The sequence below is a fragment of the Jaculus jaculus genome, chromosome 7 (assembly GCF_020740685.1).
Source record: "Jaculus jaculus isolate mJacJac1 chromosome 7, mJacJac1.mat.Y.cur, whole genome shotgun sequence".
NCBI classification, from domain to species: Eukaryota; Metazoa; Chordata; class Mammalia; order Rodentia; family Dipodidae; genus Jaculus; species Jaculus jaculus.
In genome coordinates this window covers 71,608,091-71,624,035 of record NC_059108.1, presented here as the reverse complement: position 1 = coordinate 71,624,035, position 15,945 = coordinate 71,608,091, and the positions used below count along the sequence as shown (strand labels likewise).

The window sequence follows — 15,945 nt, the reverse complement described above, 5'->3', positions numbered from 1 at the left end:
AGACCACACTATTACACTTACCTTTCTTTCCTAGGCACTAGGGGGACTCAGGGTCTCTTCCTTGAGTCTGAGTCAATCTGGTCTAACAATATAAATAACTAAATGAAGCAGCAGAAAAGATACAGGGACCCAGTAACTCATTCCAGATCATTCAGCAAAGACATAGGGACCCAGTGACCCACCCCCAGTCATTCAGCAAAAACACAGGGACCCAGTGACCCACTCCCAATCATTCAGCTCCACATGCAGTCTTCAGCTCCCTGTGCCACTCAAAAGAAGTCAGAGCATGAAAAGGATCCCATTTAGGGACTTGCTGCAGAGCCCAAACAGAAGGGGACCCAGAGCACCTGTCCTACTGGTCCTGGACTTCAGGAAACCGACTAGCCCTGTGCTGTTCCTAGAAAATAATGCCTCATGCAAAAGCATACTTTAAGCTACACTAGAGAAAGGCCTGCTTATTACTACTGTCCCAGTAAGGAATGTACAGGTATTATATTCTATAGCCCAGGAAGAATTCAAGCAGATACACAGCAATGGCCTGCAGAAATCAGGATGGGGGAAGTATGTTATGAGAGGACAGTAGAGCTGGTTTTGTGACCAATCAAGTATCTTCTAACTCTGACTTTTCAAGTTTCATTATCCAGGAAATTATTTCTTCTAGATAAAATTTCTATAGCCCTCCCATTTCTATAAACACACACAAACACATGCACAGAGCCAAGAGTACCTTGCCTAATACAACCTGTGTTTCCCAAAAAGAAAATTATTAGGATCAGATCCCATTAACACTGTCACCGCAAAGCATGGCTGCAATTTGGTGAATATTCTCAACACCTGAGCAAAAGGATTTAACCAGTACCCTCCTGACACATTTGTTAATCTGTAAACAAACACTTGAATGCAACAGGACAGCTGCCATTCATAGAAACCCTGAGAGTATTTAAGTATCTCAGCAACCCTAACCTATAAGGTCTGAAGGTTGACCAAAAGAGATGCAGCCATTATAGGGCATGTTATACTGTAGATGCAGTGTTAAAATGGAGAGTGAGCTGGAGAGATGGCTTAGTGGTTAAGGCACTTGCCTGCAAAGCCTAAGGACTGAAGTTCAATTCTCCAGGTCCCACATAAGCCAGATATACAAGGTAGCACATGCATCTGGAGTTCATTTACAGTGGTTAGAGGCCCTGGTACACCCATTCTCTCACTCTCTCTCTGTCTCAAATAAATTTTAGGAGCCACGCATGGTGGTGCACACCTTTAATCCCAGCACTTGGGAGACAGAGGTGCGAGGATCGCCATGAGTTCAAAGCCACCCTGAGACTCCATAGTGAATTCCAGGTCAGCCTGAGCTACAGTGAGGCCCTACATCGGAAAACCAAAAATAAAAATAAATTTTAGCAAAGGCAGGAGGATTGTCATGAGTTCGAGGCCACCCTGGGACTACACAGTGAATTCCAGGTCAGCCTGAGCTACAGTGAGACCCTACCTCGAAAAACTAAAAATAATAAACTTTAAATTTGTGTAAAATGGAGGGAGTGGGCTGTGGACATAGAGGTCCCATATCTCTAAAGGTGAAGTTTTGGTTAGGGAGCCTGCGAAGCCACAGGCAGACACACCTAAGACAACCCAAGCATCCTTCTTCCCAGGAACATTCCTGTGTTTTCATTTCCCTTCCCAACAGGTATATTTTTACTTCTGATTATTAGACAAAGACTACCCAACTCCATCAAAGTCTCAGGCACAGCGGAGGCCTGCTTCCTTCACCTTTCCTGGATCTCTGCTGCCCCCCCCCACACACACACACAACCTAGTGCACCTAGCACAAGAACCCCTCCAGGATGCCAGCTCTCCCTTCAACACTATCAAGAGACAACTCAGTCTGTCCTCGCCAACCAGTGCAGCAGCCATGAGGAAAAAGAATTCAGCTTTTTTTTTTTTTTTTTTTTTTTGCCACCTCTGGTTCACTGTAGCCTCAATCCCAATTCAGCTTGAAGGTGGAACCAGCAGTCCCAGATTCCAGGAACAGCCCCCACTCCCTACAGAAAGCCTGTGGGAAGTTAAGGCTGAGCAGAACCTCTGAGAGCTGGCTGAGGTCATGACTTGAGGTTGTCACTTTATGGACTTGTCCTTAAATAGTGCACCAAGCAAGAGTATTCCTACATTCCATTACTCTTCCCTGGCTTCCCCAACCCAAAGCACCAACTCCTGAGACTAGGTCAGAGTCAGCAGCAGAAAGATTGTCAAAGAAGGGACTCCCCTGGAGAGGCTGGAGCTAAAGTCAGTAGCCATGAAGGTAAGGCTTAAAAATTCAGACTCAGCAGAGCCTCAGACAGTTGGTTAATGTCCCGACAGTATGGCTCCCGCTGCAGGATGAAGTCCACTTTGTGATCCTGACCCCAAAACACCTCCAGCAGCTGGCGCCTGAGTCGCTCAGTCTCTCGGGTTTTCCGAATGCCACCACTTTCCTCTTCACTCCCCTGCTGATTACCATGTTCGGTGACGCCCTTAGAGGGATGGTGAGCCTTAGAAGACCTCTGTTTCCTGAGAAGAAACAGAAAAAGAACTGATGAGCGCTCGGAAAATGAGCTCTCAGTGGACCTCCTCACTCAATTGGCCTAATTCTGAGGGAGCTATTATGAAGTTCCCCAGGCTGACCACTGAGGGGCAGTATCAACCCACTTCTGAAGGAGAGAGGAGCCTTCTGGCAATATTTGTATGTATTTCTAGTCCTAAATTAGGCACACTTAACGGTCCAGCAAAGGGCGTGCTGGGTACACCTGGTTAACAGCATAAACCACCATCTTTCAGACACCATCAAACACGCTGATGAGAAATACAAAACACAAGTAGAAGTTTCTCAACCAGAAGTTTTCTGAGATTTTTAAAGGCCAATGTAAGCTACTTAAACAACTACAGAATTCAGGTGGGTCAAAGTGAGACACTCTAAGCCCTCAGCTTGCAGAGAGGAGGAACCTGGGGCTGGAGACCCAGGAGCATTACCTAGGCTTCTTCAGGAACTGATCCAAGGTAGGGCCATTTCTTCCCAATGGGTCATCAGGGACCATGAAAAGATTCCCCACAAATGTGAAGGGCAGCAAGCTAGATAAGAAAAGAGGGAGTCACACAGATGCCCTTGCCCATCTCCCAGACATCTGAGACTAACACCACCAGAAGTTAGTGGCTATCATCCTTTGAAGCAGCTGCAAGCCCCATCTCAGAATTCTCACCCAGTGGCCAGAGAAGAGCTGGTTTTAGAGAAAGGTCTGAGTCGATGCCCTATTCTCAAGGGAGAGCTCCCTCACCGCTCTCTGATGATCGCCATCCACTTGTCAGACTCCTCCGCCAAATCCCGGAACTGGTCATTGGACACAATGATCCCATCAGTCTCTTCAGCCAGCTTTACCATGAACCTGTCTCAAAAAACACAGCAACCATTCTTGGATTCTCCAAGGCCACAACCCCACAGTGTGCTAGTGAGTAATTCCTGTAACTGACTTAGTTCCTTGCTGGGAATTGAACCCAGGTTGTCATGTAAGCTAGACAGGTGCTGTAACATGAGCTGCATACTACATATACCCAGCCTTTTAAAAATTTTTAAACAGGGTCTTGCTAAGTTAACTCATTTTAGCCTTGAGCTCATGCTGTAGCCCAGGTAAGCCTTGAACTCTCAATCCTCCTTGAAACTGGGATTACAAGCCTACGCTATCAAGTCTGGCTCTTCACTCCACCTTGGCCTATCTGACTCACTGGATAAGCACCATGTGTTGGGTAGGAAATAATAAATCCAAGGCAATATTTTCTGAGTATCCTTTCCGCTCACCACAACCCTTCCCTACATGATAAAGACAGAAGTAGCTATGATTCTTTTACCTTCCATCCTCTTCCACCAGTTACTCAAAAACCTACATTTTTTTTTCCTCTGAAAAGCTTTCCAAGCTGGGCATAGTGGCTCATACTTTCTATCCCAGCATTAGGGAGGCTGAGGTAAGAGAATCACTGTGAATTTCAGGTCACTGGACTACAGTGAGACCCTACCTCAAAACAAAACCAGGGTTACCTGCTTGGGACCCCCTCCTGTTTTATTACAGGAGCTTTGATTTTTTTTTTTTCCTTCTCTTAGGCTCTATTTTTTAAAAAATCTTTCTAAACTTAAAAAAAAAAAAGTCAGCTTTCTACTCTGCAGCCTTCCTTTCATGTCCCACAATTAACACCTTAGTAATTTGGATATTACAACTGATACTCTCAACTCCACCAAAAATCAGTATCAGATTACACTCTGTCTAAAGATGTACTCCACTCTGACTTCCATGTATTTTATTTATTTTTTTCTATTTATTTTGTTGGCGCTTTTGGAGGTAGAGTCTTGCTCTAGCCAAGGCTGACATGGAATTTATTATGTGGTCTCAGGCTGGCCTCAACCTCAGCAATCCTCCTACCTTTGCCTCCTGAGTGCTGGAATTAAAGGCAAGTGCCACCATGCCTGGGGACTACCATGTTTTTCAAACTATTCTCTCCAAATGGAAAGTGCATCCCAAGACTTGCTGATGAACAGTCACCTGAGAAACTTAAAAAAAACAAAACAGAAAACTAGGAATGGGGGTGTGGTGGTTTGATTCAGGTGTCCCTCATAAACTTAGGTGTTCTGAATGCTAGGTTTCCAGCTGATGAAGATTTGGGAACTAACACAACCTGGAGGCAGTGTATTGTTTGAGGCAGGCTTATAGGTAATATAGCCAGTTTCCCCTTGCCAGTATTCAGTACACTCTCCTGTTGCTATTGTCCATCTGATGTTGGCCAAGAGGTGATATCCATCCTCTACTCATTCCATCATTTTCCCTACCATCACAGAGCTTCCCCTCAAGTTTATAAGTCAAAATAAACCTTTCTTCCCACAAGCTGTTCTTGGTCTGTTGATTTCTGCCAGCAATGCAAACCAAACTGCAACAGTAAAGTTGGTACAAGGAAGTGGGGTTGCTGCTAGACATCTGACTGTGTGGCTTGGGCCTTTTAAAGCTGATTTCCAAGAGAAATGTGGAAGGATTTGAAACCTTGGCCTAAGAGATGGCCTGCAGTGCTGAGAGTACAGCTGGACGGACTATTTTGGTCAGAGTTGAAAGACCTGAATGCAGTAAGAACTATGGACTGTGAGGTTTGGCTTGTGAGGAAGAGAAAGAGCTTTGCCTGGACTGGGCTAGAAGCAGTTTGTGTACAGGTTTGCTGTTGTGCCCATGTCCTGAGAATTTGTGCAGGGTTACATTGCATAGAAACGGACTGGTGTGAGCAGAGGGATATGGCACAGAAAGAAATCTCTAAACCAGGCATGGTGGAGCACACCTTTAATCCCAGCTCTTGGGAGGCAGAGAGGCTGGAGGAGTGCCATGAGTTTCAGGCCACCCTGAGACTTTGCAGTGAATTCCAGGTCAGCCTGGGCTCTAGGCCCTACCTAGAAAAGTAAAAGAAAAAGAAGGAAAGAAAGAAATCTTTAGGCCAAAACTATGGGCTGTTTAGATGCAAATGAGATCACAACCATTGAGATTGGGCCAGCTGACCTGCAGTAGGACAACAGAAAGAATGTAGACTCTTTTAAAAGGGCCTGAATGCTCAAGGAGTGTCCTGTTCTTCAAAGTCTGCTTTATTCCCCCCTGGATTAACAAATTGTCACCCCACCTGGTATTATGGAGTATAAGAAATGGAGTAAAGAGGGCTGGAGAGATGGCTTAGCGGTTAAGCGCTTGCCTGTGAAGCCTAAGGACCCCGGTTCGAGGCTCGGTTCCCCAGGTCCCACGTTAGCCAGATGCACAAGGGGGCACACACATCTGGAGTTCGTTTGCAAAGGCTGGAAGCCCTGGCGTACCCATTCTCTCTCTCTCCCTCTATCTGTCTTTCTCTCTGTGTCTGTCGCTCTCAAATAAATAAATAAAAAAAAAAGAAAGAAATGGAGTAAAGAGAGGGTTATTGAATTTGCAACATGGTCTTTTTGTTTTGGAAATGGCCATGGGCAGTGTGAAGCAGGTTTGCTGTATGCCTGCATGGAGACCCGGTAGAGCCATGAGGATGGACCATGGGTTGCAGTGGAGACCCAGTGGTGATGCCAGGACCACAAGACGGCTGCAAAGGAGAGCTGCTGTCCCTAGATGAAGTTTTCCAGGAGTGTGAGTAACCTAGCTAGAGAGGCAGAATTGAACTCCAGAGTTGTTGCTGGTTAGAATTATCAAACTTGGAGACTTGTCACTGGCTAGAGTTGTTGGAGCTACAGTTTGAGTTTTCCATGGTTGTTTTAAATCTTGTATTGTTTGAATATTTCTTTGCTATACCCAGTGCCATCTTTTGCAGTGTGAATGTTTATTCTGTGCCATTATGGGTTGTGGGGGGAATTTTTGGTATTATGACTCAGTTAAAAGACCTTGGATAGGCTGAAGAGATGGCTTAGTGGTTAAGCGCTTGCCTGTGAAGCCTAAGGACCCTGGTTCAAGGCCTGATTCCCCAGGACCCAGTTTGCCAGATGCACAAGGGGTGCACGCGTCTGGCGTTCGTTTGCAGTGGCTGGAAGCCCTGGTGCGCCCATTCTCTTTCTCTCTCCCTATCTGCTTCTTTCTCTGTCACTCTCAAAAATAAATAAATAAAAATGAACAAAAAAAAATTTAAAAAAAGACCTCGGATTATGGGGATGTTTGAACATCATTAGGATTGATGAAACTATGGGACTTTTAAAGTTGGTCTGAATGCATTACATTTTACATCATGGATGGTTACCAGTTTATGGGGGCCAGGGGAAGAATATGATGGTTTGATTCAGGTGTCCCCCATAAACTTAGGTGTTCTGAATGCTAAACTCCCAGCTGATGGAGATTTGGGAACTAACGCCTCCTGGAGGCAGTGTATTGTTGGGGTGGGCTTATGAGTAATATAGTCAGTTTCCCCTTGTCAGTGTTTGGTACACTCTTCTGTTGCTATTGTCCATCTGATGTTAGCCAGGAGGTGATGTCCACCCTCTGCTCATGCCATCGTTTTCCTCTCCATCATGGAGCTTCCCCCTCAAGTCTGTAAGCCAAAATAAACAAGTTTTCCCCACAAGCTGCTCTTGGTTGGATGATTTCTACCAGCAACATGAACCTGTCTGCAACAGGGCTATAGCTTAGTTGGTAAGAGCGTGAGTGGTTACCTAGCATATACAAAGTCTTGGGTTCTGTAGTATAACCTCAGCACTGGGAGATAAAGACAAGAAGATCAGACACCTAAGGTCATCCTTGGCTACATAGTAAGTTGGAGGCCAGTCCAGAATAGATTAAGAACTATATTAAAAAGAAAAGAAAAAATTAAGGCCAGGCATGGTGGTGCACGCCTTTAATCCCAGCACTTGGAAGGCAGAGGTAGGAGGATCACCATGAGTTCAAGGCCACCCTGAGACTACACAGTTAATCAGGTCAGCCTGGGTCAGAGTAAGACCCTACCTCAAAAAAGAAAAGGAAAAAAATAGACACCTGGGCCCTATTTTTTAATTCCTTAGTCAAGCTCTCATGTAGCCCAGGCTGGCCTCAAACTCCTGATCAACCTGTCTTCACTTCCCAAGTACTGGGCTGACAGGTATATGCCACCATGCTTGGTTCTCACTTGAGAGTCCACAAGGGCAGAGTCATAAGGCAGAAGACAGTGGTCTTTGTTAAAGATGTAGAAACAGACAGCCAATTCTTCTCAATCAACAAAAAATACCTACCTCTGCCTCCCAAGTGCTGGAATTAAAGGTGTGGTGTGCACTACCATGCCCAGCCAGAAACCAATTTTTTTTTTAATTTATTTTCACTCTGGCCCAGGCTGACCTGGAACTCACTATGTAGTCTCAGGGTGGCCTCAAACTCATGGCAATCCTCCTACCTCTGCCTCCTGAGGGCTGGGATTAAAGGCATGCGCCACTACGCCTGGCAGAAACCAATTTTTTAAACTGAAGAATGTCCTAAGGAATTATAGCTGCAGTCAAAAAATTTAGATTGGGGATGGAGAGATGGCTTAGCGGTTAAGTGCTTGTCTGTGAAGCCTAAGGACCCCAGTTCGAGGCTCAGTTCCCCAGGTCCCACGTTAGCCAGATGCACAAGGGGGCGCACGCATCTGGAGTTTGTTTGCAGAGGCTGGAAGCCCTGGCGTGCCCATTCTCTCTCTCTCCCTCTAACTGTCTTTCTGTGTCTGTCGCTCTCAAATAAATAAATAAATTTTTTTTTAAAAATTTAGATTGTCTAATTAGCTTTGAAATCTGCACATTTTTCTTTCTTTTTTCTTTTTTTTTTAATTCTATTTATTTTTGTTTGTTTTGAATTAGGGTTTCAGCCGGGCGTGGTGGCGCACGCCTTTAATCCCAGCACTCGGGAGGCAGAGGTAGGAGGATCGCCGAGAGTTCGAGGCCACCCTGAGACTACATAGTGAATTCCAGGTCAGCCTAAGCCAGAGTGAGACCCTACCTCGAAAAACCAAAAAAAAAAAAAAAAGAATTAGGGTTTCAGTCTAGCACAGGCTGACCTGGAATTCACTATGTAGTCTCAGGGGGGCCTTGAACTCATGGCATTTCTCCTACCTTTGCCTCCCAAGTGCTGGGGTTAAAGGTGAGCGCCACCACACCTGGCTTATTTATTTGTTTATTTATTTGGCCTCAAACTTGTGGCAACTCTACTGTCTCAACCTCTCCTCCACTTAGTGGATATCTCTGTTCTACTACTGAGGCTGGGAAACACCAGTCAGAAGTTTCTCCCACTGGGTGCCTTAAGTATTAATCTTGAGGCTAGGAGAAGAGCAAGTACCTGTCATCATAGGAGGAGATCCTCTTTCCATCCATGACTCTGGAGGGGGTGAGAGAAAGCAGGCTGAGGGAGTAGAGCTTCTGCAGGAAGTGACTCTCTATAGGAAAAAAAAGCAACTGGGTTCTCCTCAAGGCAGAAAAAGACCCTCTCCCAAGACAGATGAGCAGGACCCAACTCACCTCTGACCTTGGAATCCTTACTGAAGCGCCACTGAGGCACAAAGACCGTTATGTCACGATGCCCACGGTCCCAAAAGTACTGCACAGCAATAGCAATGCCACGGCTGGAGAAGTAGTGCTGGAGGCCATGTCTGTAACGGGGAAGGGTCAGTATATCAAAATGCCTATCTCATCCTTCCCGCCCTGGACGCTGAGTCCCACCAGCTACTCACACCATGGCCACGTTGCTGCCATCAATAACAATGTGGCGGAGATCTGGCTGGCCAGGCACATTAGCAAGACACAGGTTGAAAGGATCCTGTAGGGCTTCCTGGAAACGCTGTGTGCCAGTCACCAAGTTGCCCCCACGGGTGCCTCGTTTCCATGGAGACCCTCGACCTCGAGCCATGGCCTGCTGTTTATCGCCCCTGTCTCCCCGATCTCCACAGGGCCATCGAGGTTCGGGTGCAGGTGGAGGGCTAGGAACTCTTGGAGGTGAGGCCTTCCCATTATGGAGCCGCTGGAGGAGGGAAGCTCCCCGGGGTTGAGATGCCCTCTGATAGAGGACATGGGCACCAGGAGGTTCACCCTGCACACTGGCTCCTCTTTCCGGAGGCACCTCTTCCTTCCCCAGGGCCTTTCCTTTCAGGGGCTCTGCATCCTCTGCTGTCTGTGATTGCCCAGACAGCTCCTTCCATTCTGAATTCATCTTCCTGGGATCATGTTTCCCTCCCTCCTTCTTCATGGTATGACTTTCTCCCCTTGCTGACCTTGACTCTCCCCATCCCACATTTCCAGTGTTCAGGGATTCCCTGACTCCCTTGACTCCCTGGCACTGAGCACTCAACAGGCCTGCATTCCTCCCCTCCCAAGAGGCCAGCATTTGTGACCCTTTGCCTCTGGACACCTCCTGCACCAGACTGAGTAATTCCTCCTGGACAGCCAGGGGCAGCTGCAACAGGGCCTCTCTGTAGGCATCCTCCCGGGACAGCAGCAGAGCAGAGAAGTCTCTCAGCACTCCAGCACTCTTACAGGTTCCAGGACCAGGCTGAGGTTCAAGATCCCAGCTCAGTCGCTGGGCTAGCTCCTCCACTCGGCTCTGCGCCATCACAAAGGCCTCAGTTAGGCCACTGATCATCAGTGAGCCAGACACCAGGGGCACCAGGTAGGCAGATGTGCTCCAAGTCAAGCAGTCAAGGAAGAAGCCATGGGCTCCCAGAAAGATGCAGTGCAGTCTGGGTGGGTAGTGGACTTCACTCCGAAGCTCTGGGCTGCACAGCCCCTTCAGGTACTCCTGGAGGGGCAGATCAGGAGAAAACTGCTGGAAGCTAACCCTTAGGACTCATAGCTCTCCCTTCAGCACCAACATGCCTGCAAAATCCAAGCATATATTATTCCCATTTTATAGATAAGAAAAATAAGAATAGGGCTGAGCTGGGAAGATGGCTTAGCAATTAAAGGTGCTTGCTTGCAAAACCTGCAGCCAACGTTGTATTCTCCAGCACCCACATAAAGCCGGATGCACAAAATGACACCTACATTTGGAGTTCGTTTACAGGATGCCCATTCTCTCTCCCTCCCTCCCTCCCTCCCTCCCCCCCTCCCCCCTCCTTTCTCAAATAAATTTTAAAAAGAAAGAAAACTAAAAATGGGGACCTGAGAGATGGCTTAGTGGTTAAGGCGCTTGCCTGAGATGCTAAGGACCCAAGTTTGAGTCCTCAGTACTCACTTAAGCCAGATGCACATAGTGATGCAATGCATCTGAAGTCTGCAGTGGCTAGAGACCCAAATGTGCCCGTATTCATTCTTTCTGTCCCTCTCTCTCACACACACACATATAAATAAATATAAAAGGCACAGGAAGGGAGGGAGGGAGGAAGGAAGAAAGGTTGGGTCAGGGGGATATCAGGTGGTAGTGCCTCATTATAGCTCCAAAGAAATCCATGTGTCCCCTCCACTCCCTACCCTCAGTGAGTTCCTTGGCAAGGCCCTCTTGCTCAGTAGGAACCTCAGCCCAAGAGGTGAGTGCATGCAGTACCTGGGCAGCCAGAGGAGAAACGAAACCAAAACTGTACGTAAACAGAGTGGGGAAGTCCCTCGCAGCTCAGCCAGTGAGGCAGGGAAGGGACAGAGATCCTCCCCAGCCCATCCTCTGTCTGGGGGAGGGGCAACGTCCTAGCTTCCAGGGAGAATGGGGGAAGGCAGTCACCTTGGCTCTGCTGACATTCTCCTTGTGGCCCTCAAGCTGTAGCCAGATGTGAGGGTTCTCCGGACAGTCCTTACACAGCACACTCATGCCCACGCTGAAGATGCGCTCCAAGCGGGCCTGCTGCTCCCGAACCTTGTCTTCTGCCTCCGCAGACACCGCAAAGCGGTCAGGGATCGGGATCGGGGAGGCAGCCCCCCAAGTAGGCATGGCTTCGGCTCCAGGGCTCCAGGTCCCGGAGGGAAGAAGGTGGCTCAGCGTCTCGGGTCCACGGAGCCCAAATCTCCAGGCCTAAACCAACAATCAACAGGTCGCACCTAGTTACAGCTCTGGTAAACAACGTCAGGCGGCAACAAACTTCTGGATCCACCTTGCGGGTGGCGCGGGTGTGAAATGATCCCGAAGGCCTCTCCCCGGAGGAAGACGACCGTAAACAAAGCCATCTGCAAGCGGCCAACGGCCTGAGCACGAAGGGCGAGGAGCCTCCAGCCCGAAAGCGCAGGGACGGGTGATGGAAGAGGTCCCGGGAGCCCGCAATCTCCTCTTCGCGTCCAACAGGCCTCTTCGAGAAGACTGCTCGCCGAAGGCTAGAACTGGGTTGTCGCCGGGGCCTAGGTCCGCCCTGTTCGTCTCTAAGCCCGCCCACGGCCCCGGCCCCGGCCCCGCTCCGTCTCGCCGCGCCGAGCCCGGAGCCCAGGGACCCCGCCCGCCGCCCGCCGCCCGCCGCCCGCCGCCCGCCGCCCGCCGCCCGCCGCCGCCCGCTCCCGGCGCCCCCCCGCCTCGGGGTCCCCAGCGCCCGCTTCGCCCGCTCCCCCCGCCCGGGACCTGGGCAGAGGCCCCGAATCTGGGAGGGCCTTCCCGGCTTCCTCACCCAACCGACTCCTCTCTTCGCCACATCTCGAACTGGATTTTTTATTTGTTTGTTTTGGGGTTTTGTTTTTTTTTTTTTTTTTTGGTCACTTCCTGGCCTGGAGCGGAGTCAGCCCCGCTCCTCCCCAGCGCGGGCCTGAGCTCGGCCCGCCTCCCGCTCCCTCCTCCCTGACGCCGACCTGCGTGGGGACCTGCCCTCCGGGTCACTGCGGGACCCACCCCCTTGGCCAGCAGTTCCCGGGGGCCCTAGCTCTCCAGCGTGTGCCTACTCACTCGCCCCTCCCTCCTCCCCTCTCTCTCTGTAGTCCAGGCTGGCCTCGAACCCAGGCTGACCTGGAATTCACTATGTAGTCTAAGGTTGGCCTCGAACTCACAGTAATACTCCTACCGCTGCCTCCCAAGTGTTGGAAATGATGGCGTGCACCACCACGTTCTTAAGCTTTCTGCACTGTTGAAAGTTCCAAAGAGGAAAACAGTGGTGATCTTGACCCAAACACTTCAGTCGTGGGGAAAACTAGAGCATCTCTTCTAACAAGCGGGAAGATTCCACAGAAGACTGCTTGCTGATTTGTTAGGGGATTGATGAGAAGACCGAGGAGCAAGGGACACACACACACCCCTAGTTCTCCATCATCCAGGATCCAGCTTCCCTTGCTAGTACAACCTGGAGTTTGCATGTAGCCCTTGTGTCCTGTTTTCACCCTCTGCTCCCTCCCAAAGCCCAACTGCTGTCACTTCACACTCTGCCAAGGGGAGGGAACTGCAGTGACAGCAGGAATGAGGAGTGAGGCAGGGCAGGGCTGTGGGCACAAGCAGGTATGGAGAGGGAGGTGCCTAAGCCAGGTGACATTAAGACCCAAAAAGAGGACAGAGGAGCAGGGTAAGGGGTGGTCAAAGCCTGAGATAGAGGAGGACCAAAACCAGCCAAAAGGGGGGCAGAAGATGGGACACTGCGTGTTACAGAGGCACTCTGCCATGTTGGGGGCAAAATGGGACTGGCTACCAGGTCTCCTACCCAGCCCCAGGCTGCCCTTGACCCTGGTGCTTCTGGCTCTAGGAGCGGGGTGGGCCCAGGAGGGGTCAGAACCTGTTCTGTTGGAGGGTGAATGTCTAGTGGTGTGTGAGCCAGGTCGGGCTATTGCCGGGGGGCCTGGGGGAGCAGCCCTGGGAGAGGCTCCCCCAGGACGAGTGGCATTTGCTGCAATCCGAAGCCATCACCATGAGCCGGCAGGGGAGACCAGCAACAACGGCACCGGTGGGGCCATCTACTTCGATCAGGTAATCCTCCTGCCCCTGTCCAGTGGACTGCAAGGATCTGGCATCACCATGCAGGCCCACCTTGCTGACCCTCAGACTTTAAGAAAACTCCCTACATCACTACACCTTGGCCTGATAGGACCAGACTGTTTCCCTCCCCTTCACTCATACACATCCCTCTCTGCCTTTATCACCACTCCTTTTGAAGCATGCATTCCTGATCACACTGGCCACCCCTTCCATCCTTACTCCCTGCTCCAGTCTCAGCGGTGTCCCTGAGCCCCAGGAACTCTTGAGTCCTGCTCAGCAGGGTCTGCTTTTCCCAGGTGCTGGTGAATGAGGGTGGCGCCTTTGACCGGGCCTCAGGCTCCTTCGTGGCACCTGTCCGTGGAGTCTACAGCTTCCGGTTCCATGTAGTGAAGGTGTACAACCGCCAAACAGTCCAGGTGATCTGAGCCCTGGGCCCCGCTCCCAATTTAGGAAGAGAGGAGCATTGAGTAGACCCCAGCTGAACCTTGGGCATACCCTCCATCAGCCAGTGTCCTGGGGGCTAAGAACAAGAACAGGCCCTGGCTAGCAAGGTGTGGAGGGTGTAAAGAACCATCCTCAGTTCCCAAGACAGTATTAAGCCCCAGGTTCCCAGAAGGTGAGATCCTGAGCTAAAGGCTGGGAGATGGATGCTAACTGTGCTGTCCTCCCCAGGTAAGCCTGATGCTGAACACATGGCCAGTCATCTCAGCCTTTGCCAACGACCCTGATGTAACCCGGGAGGCAGCCACAAGCTCTGTGCTACTTCCCCTGGACCCTGGGGACCGGGTGTCCCTGCGTCTCCGTCGGGGGAATCTTCTGGGTGGCTGGAAATATTCTAGCTTCTCTGGCTTCCTTATCTTCCCACTCTGAGGACACAAGTTTTTGAAAGACAGTAACCCAGTCCCTGCCCCCTGCCTTCTTCCTCCCCTGCCCCAGAAACAGTATCTTTGGGGCAAGAGAAAGGATCCCCTTCTCAGACTGCCTGCCTACAACCCACCTCCTTGCATGAGATCTGTGCCAAATACACACACCTAAATAGAAAAGAGCAGCAATGTGGTGTTTCCAGACCAGACTCCTCATCACCCCCAACCCAGTTGTGCCCCCCTCCCCACCTCGCCTGTCTTTGTGACTGGAAGCCAGTGCTATTTGGTGACAGGTGGCACAAGGAAGCCTGACAGGCTCCCACAGGGCCCAGATGGATCAGCTTCAGTCTACCCTGCAGGATCCTTCCTGTGGGGAGTGCCAGCATCAGGGCTTCAGCCAGCACCTTGTGGACAGGGAGGACTGCTTAGCCATAAGCCCAAATGTGGGAAGAGCCACAGAGCTGTCCAGAGCCTGTGGCTGGTAAGGCCAGATGGAGGCTTGCACCTACCCTGAACATCTTACACATTCTACAGATACACTGAAACAACCAGCAGCAAGGACCCTGGCTGTCCATGTGTGTGAGGTCCCCATGGACTCTGACGTTCAGGATCTCCCCACCCAAAGCTGCGGGGGGGGGGGTGTTTATTCTGATCAACAGGAGAGCAGAGAAGGTGTACAGAGCCAGAGGTGGGCGTAGAAGGTCACTCATGGACCATAGGGTACATCAGTGACCATGTGTCCTCTTGTTTGGCCACCTCCTGGAGCTGCCTGACCTTTGAAAGTCTGAGTTTCAGTCACTCCCCACCCTGACTGCCACTCCTTCCTCCAGCTCTGTTATCCTCACTGTACCTGCTACAACTTGTCCCCATCATTTCCTTTCCAACCCAGCCTCACTGTCTTATTTTCCTTCTTAACCTTCCTTCACCTGGGATTCCACAATGTTGTCCCTCCAAACACCTTCCTCCCAGCATCATAGACTCACTATTGTCCCAGTGTCCAATGTTCCTGCATGGATGAATCTATCAATGGAGCAACTAGAGAACTATGGTTGGTGAAACGCTACAGGTTTTGTAGAAAGAACATGCAGTTTGGATCAGGATTCAAACAGGCAGGGGATGTGGTGCAGAAAATTATTGTGAAATTGAATAATAAAAAATGTCTAATAAGAATATATAGTGATGCTTGGGTTAAGTAAGAAATGCCAATGTGAAATTGTGGTTTTAAAATAAAATAGAGGGGAGATGGCTCAGCAATTAAAGGACTCTGCTTGCAAAGTTTGCTGGCCCAGGGTTCAATTCCTCACTACCCACTTAAAACCAGTGCACAAAGTGGCACATGTGTCCAGAGTTCATCTGTAGTAACAAGAGAACCTGGTGAGCACCCATTCATATTATCATTCATTCATATTCCCTCCCCCCCCCCTCTTGCCATGAGTTGTAGCTTAGTGGAAAAATGCTTGTCTAAGATGCATGGAGCACTGGGTTTGAACCACAGGACTGGGAGGGAAAAAAAGGGGGGGAAAGAAGATCTAAAAAGAAATAACAGCATTTGGTCATACTTTATGACCAAAGAGAACAGTTTAAACAAGAGAAGAGATTATCCACATCTCACATAGAAGAATTTTCAGCTAAAGAGTTCAGGGATGAATAGACATTTTATGATCATCAAATCCCAATCTCAGGGACTAGAGAGATGGCTTAGCAGTTAAGGTATTTGCCTGCAAAGCCAAATGATCCCGGTTTGACTCTCCAGGACCCACGTAAGCCAGATGCAC

At 49.7% G+C, this 15,945-nt stretch overlaps 2 protein-coding genes across 4 annotated transcripts; one reads left to right on the top strand and one right to left on the bottom strand.

The window, feature by feature from the left end:
• Positions 1–2,100: 2,100 nt before the first annotated feature.
• On the bottom strand, positions 2,101–12,080 carry Khnyn (KH and NYN domain containing). 3 transcript variants are annotated; one of them, XM_045155106.1, is made up of 8 exons: positions 12,022–12,080; positions 11,154–11,441; positions 9,178–10,238; positions 8,966–9,096; positions 8,787–8,883; positions 3,303–3,410; positions 3,001–3,099; positions 2,101–2,541 (listed from the first exon to the last, which is right to left on the bottom strand). In XM_045155106.1, exons 2-8 carry the CDS (start codon positions 11,358–11,360, stop codon positions 2,301–2,303), a joined length of 1,944 nt encoding a protein of 647 aa, XP_045011041.1. In that variant the 5' UTR covers positions 11,361–11,441; positions 12,022–12,080; the 3' UTR covers positions 2,101–2,300. The 3 variants fall into 3 exon arrangements, with proteins under 3 accessions (XP_045011041.1, XP_045011042.1, XP_045011043.1); XM_045155107.1 differs by having other exon boundaries at positions 11,976–12,064; XM_045155108.1 differs by lacking the exon at positions 12,022–12,080 and adding an exon at positions 11,521–11,815.
• A 53-nt stretch (positions 12,081–12,133) lies between these two features.
• On the top strand, positions 12,134–15,342 carry Cbln3 (cerebellin 3 precursor). Its single transcript, XM_004661841.2, has 3 exons — positions 12,134–13,298; positions 13,604–13,723; positions 13,980–15,342. The coding sequence occupies exons 1-3, from the start codon at positions 12,798–12,800 to the stop codon at positions 14,175–14,177; spliced, it is 819 nt and encodes a 272-aa protein (XP_004661898.2). The 5' UTR covers positions 12,134–12,797; the 3' UTR covers positions 14,178–15,342.
• Positions 15,343–15,945: the final 603 nt, after the last annotated feature.